Consider the following 15,995-nt stretch of genomic DNA (forward strand, 5'->3'; position numbering starts at 1 on the left):
AGAAGAAGAAGCGAATAATAAATGGTAAAGTAAAATGTTATAAAAGACACTATTATTTTTCATTCGTTTGAAAATAGTTAGGCCTTCAGAGAAGGCCTTGAAGGCCCTGATGTTCCGCCACTGCAGTGAACCCTGAATCATCCTGTGCACGTGCATGGCGTAAACCTGATGCTCCATCAACAGATGCTACTCCTTGGACTGCTCAGGCCTTCCACCAAGAAAGCAACATAAGATGACTCTCCCTCACCCACTTCCTGGGAACCTACCTGATCAAAGAGCTGTTTGCCTGTGGTGTTTGGCTGGATGGCAAACTCCAGCTCCGCATCCATCGTAGTAACCCTGACATTGATCTGTCAAAGAGAGGGGGTAGGGGAGGGGAGGCAGGGAAGCAGAGATAGTATTATATTAGCCACAAACCTAAACACATGTCTAGCTATTGCATAACATTTCACAGACATGACCAAGCACGGACAAAAAGTCAAAGCTTTCAGTTCAACAGTGGGAAGGCTTTTTTCCTCCACACTCAAAAACGCTGTTTTAATGGTTCCGATCAATGGTCTAATTAATGGCCTTTAACCATAATTAAGAAAATTGACACTCTCCATCAAAGAGCTTGTGTAAAAAAAAAAAAAAAAAAAAAAAAAAAAAAACACATTTAAACCTCTTCCTGGAAAACCAAACCTGCAAACATGCAGATGCATACAGGAAAAAACAATATTTCAATAAGAACCATTAATAACTACAAAACCCAATGACAGATTTCAACTTCAAAAAGCAAAAGCTCAGAGTATAGCTCCAAGTTTTAAAACCCAAGAAACATCAAGGATTGATAGCATAAAAGTTTAATGCTCTGAAAAAAAACAAAAAAAAAACCCTGTGGTTTCAGCATTCCTCTGTTTTTGTATGTGTTTGGTAATGCGGCAAACTCTGATGTGAACCCCACCGCTGTAGGGCTTTGTACTTTTTGGCAGCGGTGACCGTGCCGGTGTGGATGACACTGCGTCACCTGACGCCGCGAGCAGACTCCACACTAATCCGCATTGCTGTGATGGAGCCCTGCAGAGCCAGAGATGTGTGCCAAGAGGGAGAGTCCACGGGTGACTGAATAATGCACCCTTGCATTCCTCTCAGGCAACGGACTGCCGGCCAGCCACCTGATATATAGATAAAGGAAGAGAGAGAGTTCTGCACTCTCTGGGCAGACAAACAAAAATCTTTTTGTGTGGGGTGTGTGTGCGCACGTGTGTACAGGCGTGTGTGTGTGTGTGTGTAAATTGTGTATGGATGCATCCATGTTTATATGTTAGGGTATGTTAAGAGCCTTTCCCAGATAGGCTACTTTCGAGTACACCAGGGGCAATGAGGTAGGGAAGTTTGTGAAGGAAAAAGGAGAGGGGGTGGAACAAGGACAGTCAGAGAAAGCCAGAAGACAAAGCAGACATACACAATTATGCGCAGGAGTGGGAAGAGAAAGAGCATGTCAAACACAGTGTAGTGTGCGTCACATTCGCTTCCAAATGAGTGAGCCAGAGACCACTTCCAGGCCTTTCGTTTCTCTCAAAGGGCAAGTGCTCAACTTCCAGGCACAAATCCAATCTCTTCCTCACCCTCTCCCTCTGCTGAGGCGGAGCAGCTGCAGCGACTCAACCATTGGATGCAGCTCTGCTCAGAACTGGCACTGTGCACATGGCGCACACACCACACACACACACACACACACAGTGTGTGCAACAGACCAATGGGTACACTTAAGCTTGTTCCGTGCCACCACAGACACTTAAACCACAGATAATTCATACCATACACAGATTACTACATGGAATCTAGGCAGCACAGACACAAAGAAAACACAGAGTTGGGCCTTAATCCTGACCCGGAGATGACATGAATGCCACACACACACACACACACACACAACTTTAAAATCCCTCAATTAACTAAATCTTATGTAACTCAAAAGGTGTGCACACACACACACACACACACACACACACACACACGTACGTCAGGGTGCAATGCTAAAAGGCACGCATGCTCTCTTGGCATCTCCATCTCTCTCTCTCTCTCCCCCTCACAGACACACACTCACACTGTGAAGAAAGTTGATCCCAGCAGCTGGTGTTGGCGTGTAGAGTTTCATCTGTGCGCTTCTGTGCCCCAGTCTCCTGTATCCAGGCCCGCTTTCCTTTCCCCTTTCTCTACCGCGGTCATTAATTAGTCATGAAACCTGCACAACGCATCCTACATTCTCCCTCTTTTTGGTCCCACTCCCTGCTTCGTTCCTGAGGGCCTATTTCAGTTCACCGCTTTCTCGGTGACATAAAACATAAAAGACCCTTTTGCTACTGAAATCTTCTTTGCAAGCTGCAAAACAGAACAGGCAGAACAACATTTGCAGCCGCTCCAGGATTTTCTCCCCTCTCTTTGACTGCGTGCTAGTGTCACTACTGCGTGCATAAGCGAGGCTTCGACTCTAAAATATGCAACATGTCAGTACCTCTGATAAACCCTGACAGTGTGCTATCGGGGGGAAAGCATACGAATAATTTCAAATATTCAAACAACTGACAATGTTAACTGTGAATTCGGTAGTCTGCCTTGTGTAGGCTACACACGGAATTACATAACATAAAACAGAACAAAGAAAAGCAGGTCCACTGTTTATTGTGATTGTTACACTAACTTAATTACACTTAACAGGGACGTGGCAACATAACTTACCACGACAGGACCAAGTGTCAAAATTTCGGTGTCCGCCACTCTAGTTCATCCAAAATAAACCAGAAAAGGGACTCAAAGTGCTAAATACCAGAATTATCCTTTAAATAGAAAGTCGAATAGAATTAATACTGCTGTAGTAGAGTCTCAACCGGTTAACTGGATTTACTCAAGTAGCCGTGCAGACCCCTAGTGTGTTATCGTCCAGCAAGCAAGAGTGAGAGAATAATGTATCCAAGTATATATACTCTTTTGATCCCGTGAGGGAAATTTAGTCTCTGCATTTATCCCAATCCGTGAATTAGTGAAACACACTCAGCACACAGTGAACACACAGTGAGGTGAAGCACACACTAATCCCGACGCAGTGAGCTGCCTGCTACAGCGGCGCTCGGGGAGCAGTGAGGGGTTAGGTGCCTTGCTCAAGGGCATTTCAGCCGTTCCTACTGGTCGGGGTTCGAACCGGCAACCCTCCGGTTACAAGTCCGAAGCGCTAACCATAAGCGCTAACGAAGGGCCATGGCTGCCCCTGAGAATGAAAGCGACAAAAGAAAGCATGAGGAGAGAATCATTAACATGTCCAAACAGAAGGTTGGATGCGGTAACTGGTGGTTCCATTAATGAGCTCCTCCATTTTAACATGCTCAGGTCCCTCTCAACTTGTATTGGCCTGTGTGTTGCAGTCATCCATAAATAGACCTCTCCTTTACTTACAAGTCTTAATACTTGGGTAGAGTTTCTAAATGCTCATTGACCTCACCTTTGTGGTTCAGTTAAGGTTGTAGAAAAACCCAAGGATGAGAAATTCCTCCCCATATACCTTTTCAATCGCCACTGAGGCACTATTAATACAAACATCACAATATAAATGCCTTTCAATCATCTGGCAATCCAAATAGCTAGTCTATTTTAACACATTTGTTCAAAACAAAGTGCCACTCATGTTTAAATTAGGCAAAAAAACACAACACAAACACAAGGGCACTGAATTATGTTCACTGACTGTAGAGTGGCATTGTTTGCCATGCCTTTAAGTACCAGTGTTCGTATATGAGCACAGGAAAACCGATGCTGGTATCAGTGCATCCCTAGTAGACTGCATCATAGACTACCACTAGGGGTATGACGAGATCTCGTGCCTTCGATGTTTTGTTGTTTAAGAGCGATCATGTAGGTTAGCATTCCAAGTCACAGAATAGTAACTAATGCGTTAGCTTATGGCTAATGTATATGAGAAATACCATAGAGATGCTAACAGTTAGCATAATCGATAAGTAGATATTTAGAGCAAACTTCAGTACATTTACAAAAGGGTTACATAAGAAGAGTTATTTGTTTACAACTGACTAATAAAATACTCAAAGGCTAATGTTTTCTCTCCATATAATACTGTGTAGAAAAAAACGTGACTGTTTAACTCATCAGTGGCACTTGAACGAAGTAGCCACACAAACCAAACATTAGGTGTGTGTGTGACAACGTGGACCCACTAGTGATCATGTGCCTTGTTTTGCTGCAGTCAGGGGCTTCTCTCGCATACACCTCCTGGAAAAAAAAACTTTTTTGGATGGGGTCAATTTCCTATGTTCCCGAGGCCAGGGAGCACTGACCAGCTGCTATTCTGGCATACTGGAGAAGTGGTGATGTCACTGACTGACAATCAGTCAACCCAGGTTCGATTCCCACCATTGCAAGTCCATCTTGCTTTGGATAAAATTGTCTGCTAAATATCAGTCGACTCTCTACCTTTATCCGGTAGGATAAGAGACACTATACAAATGCTTACACAAAAACCTCTGTAATGCTTTCCCTATGAGCGACTGATCTTAGGTATGCCCAGACCCCAGGTACGCCATGCACTAGACCCGTTACAGTTTGCATACCAGGAGAAAGTGGGCGTGGACGATGCCATCACTTATCTTTTACACAGGACACATTCTCACCTAGACAAGCGGGAAAAGTGCTGTCAGAATCATGTTCTTTGATTTCTCAAGAGCTTTTAACACCATCCAACCCCTCAGACTGGGAGACAAGGTCTTGCAGATGGGTGTGGACGCTCACCTGGTAACCTGGATTACAGATTACCTGACCGAGCGACCACAGTTCGTCAGACTGAAGAACTGCCTCTCTGACACTGTGATCAGCAGCACCGGAGCGCCACAGGGAACTGTGCTCTCTCCAGTCCCGTTCACCCTGTACACATCTGATTTCTGCTACAACACAGAGTCATGCCACATGCAGAAGTTTTCTGATGATACTGCAATTGTGGGGTGTATCAGGGACGAGCAAGAGGAGGAGTACAGGAGCCTACAGGAGGACTTTGTGCAGTGGTGCAAACTCAATCACCTTCAACTAAACACTTCAAAGACCAAGAAGATGGTGGTGGATTTCCGCAGGTCTAAGCCCGCTCTGCTACCAGTCTCCATTGATGGGGTCAATGTGGAGGTGGTAAGCAACTACAAGTATCTGGGTCTCCACCTGGACAATAAACTGGACTGGTCAGCCAACACTGATGCACTCTACAAGAAAGGACAGAGCAGGCTGTACTTCCTGAGGAGGCTGCGGTCCTTCAATGTGTGCAGCAAGCTCCTCAGGATGTTCTATCAGTCTGTTGTGGCCAGCGCCCTCTTCTATGCTGTGGTATGCTGGGGAGGAAGCACAAAGAAGAAGGATGCTGGGCGACTTGACAGGCTGGTAAGGAAGGCTGGCTCTGTAGTGGGAGCTGAACTGGAGTGCATCACTTCAATATCTGACAAAAGGACCCTAAACAAACTGATCAACATCTTGGACAATGAATGTCATCCGCTCTACAGCACTATCAAAAACCAAAAGAGCTTGATCAGCTGGAGACTTCGCTCACTGCCATGCACAACTGAAAGGCTGAGGAAGTCATTTGTTCCTAGGGCCATTGAACTGTTCAATGCCTCACTAAAGGGAAGAGGAGAGATAGACTTCTCTGCTTAGTCTGTCTGCCTCTCCACCCTCTCCATGTTTGAGTACTGACTGCCCACTACTGCTTTACTACTGTACACAGCCTAATGTTTTCACTACTGTTTTACTGCTACACTGTTTTTCATGCTATATTAGCACACATGATCAATGGCTGCGGTCAGGCTTCTGCTACAATACTGAATGAATGAATGGCTATAACCCTATTACCTCAACCTGTTCTTGCACTGAAATAGTTTTTTTTTTTATTATTATTATTTTACCTTGTCTACCATAGACTTTACTCTCCTATTTGTCCATTTTATTTATGCTAGTCTCTAGACCACTGTTGGACTAATGTTGGACTACTTTTTGCACCTTCACCATGACACTCACTCTCTTGAGCACCTTGCCATGCACACATAACTAAGGACTATGGTTGGACTACTGTTTGCACCTTCACCATGACACTCACTCCCTTTAGCACCTTACCAGTCCCGGCCCTGTCACTACAAGCGTCTTATGCTTGATCACCCTCAAGCACATTGGACTTTCTTAATTTAATTTATATAGTGTATTTAGTATTTAGTTTTCTTATCTTTCTTATCTTCTACTGTCTTTATTGTACAGTGGAGTTTAGTTATATGTTTATTAGGGGTGTGAATCTCTTATGTAAAAGACGATACGATTCGCATCTAGATATATGGGCACGATTCGATACAAGAAAAGATACATGTTTATAAAAAACGATTCAGTACGATTCGATGCGATGCGATTCGATGCAATTCGATGCAGTTCAAGAATGGAAAGCATTCTGAAAGATTTTTTATAATTTGCTCAAGGTGCACATTCATTTTATATCATCAATTACCATGGTCATGGTTGTCAATTAGGCAACAAAATGTGTGAATATGATTATCTAAACTGAGGTTTGTTTCATATACTGTATTGAAATGAAAAAAGAATAGTCTAAATTTCAGTCAAGCACAGCAGCCAAATACAACATAAAATAGATTTTATAGACTTTACAGATTTTATAGAGTTATATCTGATTGTTTTCATGGAGCTGTAGCCTTGTTGAGGTAAGACAATACCGAAATAAAATAAAACGGTGCTTAAGACACTCTTGGCCTTTTCTCATATAGGCCTAGTCTACCCTACAAGAATAAAATAGGCCTACAAATCAATGAACTCTCTGGGCTTATTTTGTTCCAACAGTAGACCTAATGCAGAAACCTAAAATGCCACAAGTCTGAGTGAATATGAACAAAATCATCGGCTAATAATTTATGCATCGTTTTAGCAGCAAGGGCCAAATTATTATATAACATTAAGGAAATCCCTTCATCAAAGGTAAGGCTACTCTACAGACTATCGTTGCTGTTTAGGAATGCTATAAGTGCTTAATTTCGCGATGGATTTCGAAAAACAAAAGCCGACCGAGTGCAAGTTGTCACATGGTTAAGTTGCAATAGATGTATGGGTAATGAGGTCATTTGACAACTTTGGGCAATGAATGTAACCAAAAACGAACTGCATTACCCACAATTCCGTGCCACGTAGAGTTTCAAAACCGGAAGTGGGATGAACGCGCTGCTTGGAACGTAAATGAGTCTGAGCGAGCAGAAAAGGTTGTGCACCGATTCATAACAAGTAAATCGATATAACGACCAGTTCATTTCAGTTTTTTTCCGATACGGGGCTTCACGTATCGATGTAGCCGTATCTTACACGTTAAAAACGGATACCGATACGTATCGGTTAATCTTTACACCCCTAATGTTTATACTTATGTTTACCATTTGCATGCAAGTGCATGTTGTGTGTGATGTCTGTATGCTACTGAGACCCTTGAATTTCCCCTTGGGGATCAATAAAGTATCTATCTATCTATCTATCTATCTATCTATCTTTTAACTCGCTTGTTTTTCCTCAATGATGCAGATGATGTTGTAAAAGGCTTGCCCATTGGTCACTGATGGGTGGTATGAAGCCTAACGTTAGTGCATGTAGAGTAGGACCTCACTGGCCTTATAGTTAACCTTTACCCCAGACAGCAGATGTCTCATCCTCAGTGTAGCCGTACGCCTAAGTAAACACACCACGTGTGGGCCTGTAAGCTGTGTAGTGAGAGTTTGTGTGTGCGTGTGCATGTGTGTGTGATATTTCCTGTAAGGAGTATAATGTAGGGTGTAAAGTGCAACATTATCAATTTTACTTCAAGCAAAACTGAACAGAATGCTTGTAGATAGATACTTTATTGATCCCCAAGGGGAAATTCAAGGAGCTTACATATGAGTTTACATATTTTTGTTTACTTATGAAGATTAGTGACTACTTTGCCACAATAGGCAAACAACTCGTAAATGGTATTTCCTCTACATATTTGTGGTGTTGTGTTTATTTATGTTTGTTATGGGCGGAGTGAGTCACAGTCAAAACCCCACCGTCACCCTGAACTGATGGAGTGTGGCTGGGGGAAAAAAAGCTCTCCTTTCCTCAATCTCTTCCGTCCACCAAAAGGCTAGGTGTGGAGAGCCGCGGGGGAAGGGAAGGCCAATAAATAGGGACATGAGAACAAGCTTAGATCTGCACTTTTCAGACGCTCCTCTTTCCAGGAACACAATGAGCCAGCAGAAACTGTGACAATCACAGAGGGCCCTAAAAAAGATCAAAATCAAGTACTGCTGCACTCCGGACAACACCGTCTTGGTTGTGATCCAGAGACTATTAAGGTTCACAAAAACAAGCGAACGATTAAGTGAGATTAGCGTGTCCATGTGTGGCGAGTGCGCTTTCTGTGTGCGTGCGCATACGTGTCTTAACATATGCACTTGCACAATTGAGTTCTGTATGAGAGCTTTTTGAGCATGTGTTGAATGAGTGCAAATTCACACGGGATAATGCAGTTCTGCATGCACTCGAGTGCCAGGTTACTGCATGCTACATGAGCAGCACTCAAACAGGGTTGCACACTGCTGTGTGTACGGACACACTTGAGTAGCAGTGTTTGTTGATGAGGGCATGTGTATTGAGCTAAGGCCAAATAGGGTCTGGGAAAAAAGAAACAAGCAATTAAAATGCAAAACTCTAATGTGTGATTGTCTATTACAGAGCAAGCTACAAACCATTGTAGGAAATTAACGGGAGTGTTCTTGCAGTGGTGTGGCATACCTGCTCCAGTTCCCACTGCACATGTGATTCTTCAACTGAATTGGTGGGGCATGTATAATTTTAGCCTGTTCGCCCGACATCCCTCAGGGAGAGACAGGGTAGGACATGCAAGATGTTTGCAAGTAAGGAAGAGGAAAAATGGTGTTACAGTGAATGTGCACGTGTAGACTGGAGGGTAGGACAGGCTAAGTAAGAGGACAGAGTTTGTGTGATCTTTGCATACTGGCTTGCTGGACCTAGAGTTAGTGTAGTAACCTCTTTGGCCTTGTTCCTACTACAAGCACATTTAAACAAACAAAATTGCTTAATCTGGATTCAACAGTGAAGTGGCAAAAAGCTACTACTACACGTACCTGCCAAACCTGAGCCAAGTGCTAAAATTAACCCATGAATTAAGCAGTAGGCAAAAGAAAGATTAGGCCTCTAAACAAGGGGAAAGTTATCAGCACAATGCTGACCTGAGAGTAAAGGGCAGGGCCATGATGAACAAATTGCAACTGAGCATCTAAGGAGTAGGCTTCACTCTCTGTGCTGAATGGTTAACTTCTGGAGTCAGAGGCACGGTCCGTTTAGTTTAGTTAAGCTTACTATGTCTAGTCAAGTGTGGCAAAGTGTCACGTTTTGCACGTAAGAAACATCCTAATTTTTTCAGTCAAGATAAAAGACTGAAGTAGGAGTTGTGAAACGGCAAGTGTGTTTGTTTTCCCCCTGCATCCTTGTGTTTTTGGGCTTCACAGACACTCTTTAATTAAATGTGCAGCTGTTTGTTGGTAAGCCGTTTAACAGGGGCTTTGTTGGGAGATCTCAGACAGACCAACCCTGCCCCCAACATGTCCTAATCCTCCAACAGGGCTAAGGGCAGCTACCCTATCTGGCTCATTAACCAGAGCTCCCTCCTTCTTTCAAATGCTTGTTGCAAGACACAAACGGTAGGCTACATCATGTTGCACTGATACCAAAAATACGTAGCCTATCTTCAGGCCTACAGACAGAAATAGAGGCAGACACAGACAGGTCTTTTAGTAGTTTGTTGCTTGACTGACACACACACACAGGCCAAGGCTTTTTGTATCACATTCAAATTTTACCTCAGCAGCAGAGTCAGGATGTCAGCAGTTTGGCTGACTAAACTGGTTTCAAAATTGATGACAGCCATTCAGTTATTCTATCAATTACCGGGCAGCTCACCCACTCATTTCTAAGAGGAAATGCTTACCGTAACCAACAGTCATTTCATTAAAGTTATGTCATCCTATGTACTCATTTATACTGGCCCAACACCCCTTCACACACTGCCAATGCATTTAAAGAAATGTCAGTCATTTAAACTCAAAGGACACACACATATAACTGGTAAAGGTTTGAAAGCTACATTTTACAAATAAATACACAGAAACACACAGTCTTTCTTCCATTCCTTCACAGGATGCTGCTGCGCCCCTCAAGTTTATAGGGGGCCCTGTCGCTCACACAGTGCCACATACACACTCCACCTCCTTCTGTGCAAACAAAAACAGACACGCGCGAGGATGCCTGCGGGGCCTCTTCCTGTGGGGGGGGGGCCTTTGGATCACCCCCCCCCCCAAACACACACACAGAGCCAGAGTAAGGGCAAGCAGGCGGCAGGGTGACAGGCTGTTCCGCTGTCCACTGAATAAAGCAACACATTCAGAATTGGCCACAGAGAGCCCTGTGCAACGGAGCAGAATAGATTCACAAATGCCAGATGCACACACATGTCATTTCACACCAGGCACTGCATGTCATAAGTAGGGGTGTAACGGTTCATGTATTCGTATTGAACCGAAAAGGTACGGGTGTCACGGTTCGGTGCATGAATTTACATGGAGAATACACGGTATAAAAAGACATAAAACTTGTGCGGATTAATTAATGTAATGCACAATTACTGTTAAGTACGAGAGTTACGAGAGTTCTTTAGCGACACCCAACGCTAATCCGTAGCCTCGCCTTAGCTCTGATTGGCGCCTATGTTATTTTTTTGTCAGGTTGTTGGTCGAGTCAGTCAGAGTTAGCAGCACTAAGCGAGTGGTGGCGAGTTAGCGAGTTGTTAGCGAGTGGTGGCGAGAGAATCCGCTGGTCTCTAAGATCGCAAGTTTGAGAACTTCAGTTACAGTAGAACAGGCGAGAGAGTGGTGGATAAGATGAAACTGTGTGTCGGCGTTGTTCAGCAGTTGTTGGGTATGTGAGTGGAGATATATCGAACATGCTACACATATACGAAACCATCACCCAGATAGGCTACCAATCACTGAAACGAGGGGGGGGGGGGGGACTTCCCCTGCGCTTCACCAGCCTTTGGATACACATACAAATAGGGCCAAAACCTATGGCCTTAAATTAAATGATTTTGTAATGACAGAAAGCTATGCAAATTGTGTGGTAATTACCTTTATGTTAGGGTAACTTATAACTTCTCACATGAGGAGCTGGTAGTGTTAAGTGCATAGACAGTAAAAGAAAGTGTCAACGCTAACCAGGCTAATAAACAAACCATGCTACGGTGAGTTAATGTCGAAGGGCACAGTCACGTGACTTCTAGTTGTAGTCTGTTTAGTGTTTATGAAATGAAAGGAGCAATTTCGTTTTTTTAAAAGAAGGCAAAATAGTGTGATATTTTCACAGTTAGTAGATTATTACTGTACACACACTGAAAAATATTGAGGCAAATTGTAGACCCTTCCATATACAACTAAACACGGATGTTGAAGGTCTTGCTTAAGTGGATTTGTAAAAATCATTATTCTATGTAATTTGCACTTTCAGAAATAAGAGATGCTGTAGGCCTATTTTCAGTTTTATAGCTGATTGTCTTATTTTGTTTACAAGTTACAGATGGAGTCTGGGTACTTATTGTACTGATTAGCCTAAATCTTACACACTTCAGGCTGTTGCAGATAGCTCAGGGAAGAGACTGTATGACACTAGGTGGTACAGCCTGAGACATGCACAATAAAAAAAAAAAAAAATTAGCTTTCTGCATTTTTGTTTTGCTTTCCCCTCCATTGTACCGAACTCGTACCGAACTGTGATGTCCGAACCGAACCGTGACTTCTGTGTACCGTTATACCCCTAGTCATAAGTCAACTGACCAAACATATGCAACCAGTGCACTAAACTATTATTTCACAGCAAGTTTAACATGTGTAGATCAAAGCATAATCTGGATGTAGATGTGAATCAGTCTGCATCCAGATCATTTTTTAAGATTATCTCTGGTCATTTATAAGAATAGAGTTGAAAGGGTCAGTAACACTCCCCTCAGCTACCCACTCCCAATAACTGCTTTGAGAGTAGACATTTCCGAAAGATGAATTAATTATTTCAAAGAGCACCAGGTAGGCTTCATACCCTCCTTTTGCCTTTGAAGATCACTTAAAAAAAATGGCACATGGTTAAGAAAATAAAGGCACACTATAGGCATTCTGCACTTATTTTAATGTACGGGGCGGGCCTGTAATATACTTCCTGTTGCAATCAGCCGTCAGACAGAGCAGGCAGTGCAGTAGAGTACAGTGGAGAGTGCTGCAGTTCTCACAGTGTCAATCTCTGGATTCGCAAGACAAATGTATAATGATAAATATACAAGTTATCATGTGTGTGGCCATAATTCACTGTAAACAGGCTATCCAATGACACATTCAGATGCTATGATGGCATTACCACACTTTACATAATAGTTGTATCTAATAATAGTTGCTAGTGGGCTTCTAATGTCTACAGCATGACAAGATACTTTCAATCATGGCGGTGTAGTTTTAGTCTCAAAAGCCTCAAATGGGAGCCAATCATTGTCTGTTTCTTTCAGCCAACTACTCAATGCAATGACAGCAACTCTAGAAAGAGTACTAGGATTAGTATGTCGTTTTGGTGTGGCTGCCTTGGACACATAAACCTTCATTTGGTGCCATGAGAAAGACACAAAAAGATTTCAGAAGAATTGTTGTACAACATGATTCAGGGCAGTTAGACATGCTAGTCATTTCAAAGCCTTCCGTTCAACCCTCTACAGAATGGCACATCTAACTTATCAAGAGACATGGCAATAGCAACCTTTGTTATCAGCTACTATCGGGTCCTTTATCTTAAGGGCTTACGTTATCATTGAGTTATCTCACCATTTTCAATCGCTACAATTGTGTTGGTTTTACCTTTGAGAGTCAATTACCTTAAGGAAAAAATATGCTTTCATTATCATTACCTTAATGTTTCAGTCCCTTTTAGGAAAATTAGATTTTAATGCCTTAACACTCCAGTGCCTAAACCTGAATCAGAGTTTAGGCATGGACATTAACTGATTGCAACAAACAAAGCACATCTGATTGCCGTGGGTGACATGAGAGTGGGAGTATTTCATGGGGAAGAAACAGGCAAGCCCCATCCTGTACAGTCCAATGTGTTCTGCCCTCTGTTGAAGGGGATTACAGCATCAGGAGGCACCGCATACATGTCGCGAAACTCACATGCATGTCCACGTCCATTATGCATGTGTTTGTGTGTGCGTTTGTGAGTGAGAGAGGCACACGAACAACTGCGCTTGAGAAAGATACTTGATTTTGAACACTGATGTTCCCCATTTCCAATGTAAAAGCAAACCAGTTTAACACTCCCAACCAATCACTAATCTATCACGGTATTAAGTAAAAAAAAAAAAAAAAACACATTGGATAGACGATTAAGTAAGATTAACCATCTGAACGATAAGAGGAAGGGACATTTGGCCTTACCGGTTTCGGCATCTCTGCCTCCTCGCCTCCCGTCCCCTTATCTCCACAGAAATGAAAGTGTTAGTCGTTTGCCACAGGATAGCACAAGCTCAATGCTGCAGACCTAGAAGAAGACAAACATAGTAATCATAAGAATATCTGAACTGAACAGTCAACACACGCCCACAATGTTAAACATGGCTGAGCTTTACAGTCTTAATGTTATTTTGGTAACATCATAGGAAGATTACATATTCCATGGTTCTGGTTCATAATTCTATTTTTGGAAATAATAGGGTCATGCCCTTTCAGGATTACATAAAAGTCAAATAGGCCATTTTAGAGGTGAGGGGGCCATCATCATGGTGCCAAGTCTAATAACATGCTTATCAGGGCTCGAAATTAACGATGTTCCGACGTTCAGGAGACCATAACAAATGCTTCCGGAACACAATAGAATTATGTCTGGGACAACTCTGGGACAGTAGAAAAAATGGCAAAACAAATTTCAAAATAGGTACTTTTTTCCTAAACTGTTCACATGGGAATCTAAACGTATCTTTCTCATCTGAATACAATTATACAAAATTTGACATGGCGTAACTGGCAGCTGGCAAAAACAGCGTTAGCCAGCTAATCTGTAAAGAAGCCGTTTTGTACACGCAGCCTTACAACACTGTTTACTGCTCTTCTAATCACTGTAGGCTTTTTTGGTACAAATATATTATAAGATATCCAAACGGGATGGGTGCTTGCGTTTCCTTAGGAATCCGCCGTATTGGTAGCCTGGCTAGCGCCACCACTTCTCAATGAGACGTGGTCTGGGAACCAAACGTTCATTTTCTCGTATTTGAAAAAAATGCCCAGATCCGTTTATTGGGTGCCACGGATGTCTATCAAATGCGTCTGTGCATAGCTCATCATCGTCTTGCTTTCCCACCTGTTCTGTGATTGGTTCCCTATCTCAGGTGAAAATTTGCTTCATGGTCTCCAGGCTGCCTTAGCAGCGTGAATCAAATCGCGCGCAAGGCAGCATGGGAACACCCAGGCTACCGTATTGGTTAAATGAATATTAAGTGACTCATAGGCCGACACAAAAACAGGGCGCGTACGGTAGGCCTAATGGGTCAATTTCCGATATTCCTAGGTTAACTTAACTAACTAGCAGGCAGGTAAATGGGATTTTGTTTTCATGACAATTGTGAACATTTTTAACTGGTAGTGTAGGCCTAAGGTTACACTGGTGTTCGAAAAAAAACGAGATGACAGTCCTCTCTGACTAAAACGCTGCATGTTTTCTGTCAGTGACAATATCATGCTGAGCTAAATAGCCTACTGCAACTTGACAAAACGATAGTGTTGCAAAGTAGCCTATAATTATGAAAACAGTTATATAAATTAGCATTTTACATTTCGCTGTGGCAGTTCTAAGCTATAGGCTATTCTTGAGTAAATCAACGAATACCGGAGAGTAGCCTCTGACAGCTTTGTGGTAATTTCCCATGCTACTTATTGTTTTCACTTAGATCTGTGGCCATGACATCACACGAAACTGACATTGAAATTAAAGACACGTGAAAATAGATTATTGACGGAATGTTTTACAACCCTGTCTGTCAAAACGACGGACAACGAGAATGTCTAGTGCAACCTCAAAAAAGAGCCAAAAGTGCAATCTCTGAAAATGAGTGTTGTGTGAAACAGCAGATGATTAATGTTAATAAAATGGTGTTTAATAAATTAAGATTTCAGAACTTACATGGTGGGCCAGAATGAGTTAATTAAGTGATGCAAGTTACTGATTATTATGCTGTTCATTATGTAGAATGGGAAAAAACAAAAACTTGAATTTGGGACACTGGTGGTTAAGTCCGGGACAGTGGCAAATAGAATTCGGGACAGCTGCGGGACACTGAGAAAAACAGTTAATTTCTAGCCCTGATGCTAATGATCTTTAGTGGAGGCTCATATCCTACCAACCAACGTCAAACCTTGACCACCAAACATCAACAAATTCAATATTGTTTACAAGGTGTAATAATCTAGGGCTGCACAATTATCTGGAAAAAAAATATCTAATTGTGAGAGATGTAACCATTGCTATTTGATTTGCGATATCATTTTTGAAAGTCAAACTTCAGTTGAGATCAATATTCCAAATTTCGCTTTGACTTCTGATTGGTGAGCATGCCTAGTGCATGAGAAGCACAGCACTCCTGCTAAGTGAGCTTCACTGTCTGTCACACAAGGAGGATGACATGAATATAAAAATCAGATGTGACAAGATTAACCATTGGGGCCGACTCAGAGTTGCAAGCCGCATGATTATTTGCACTGTTATTAGCTAAGATTGAATAATTGTGCAGCCCAAATGTAATCCTTAAAAGTAAGATGATTTTTTTGTGAGCAATTATCAAAGATTCATAGCGATGTGGTGGAACAGGGCTA

General features: G+C 42.5%; 1 protein-coding gene across 1 annotated transcript in view; it reads right to left on the bottom strand.

The window, feature by feature from the left end:
- LOC121698428 (radixin-like) overlaps positions 1 to 15,995 on the bottom strand; it is a 44,104-nt gene that overhangs the window by 25,433 nt on the left and 2,676 nt on the right. The window contains 2 exon segments of the mRNA XM_042080521.1: positions 267 to 350; positions 13,569 to 13,671. Coding sequence (XP_041936455.1) covers positions 267 to 350; positions 13,569 to 13,580 — 96 coding nt within the window. The 5' untranslated portion in view covers positions 13,581 to 13,671.

This window comes from Alosa sapidissima, chromosome 23, assembly GCF_018492685.1.
Source record: "Alosa sapidissima isolate fAloSap1 chromosome 23, fAloSap1.pri, whole genome shotgun sequence".
NCBI lineage: Eukaryota > Metazoa > Chordata > Actinopteri > Clupeiformes > Clupeidae > Alosa > Alosa sapidissima.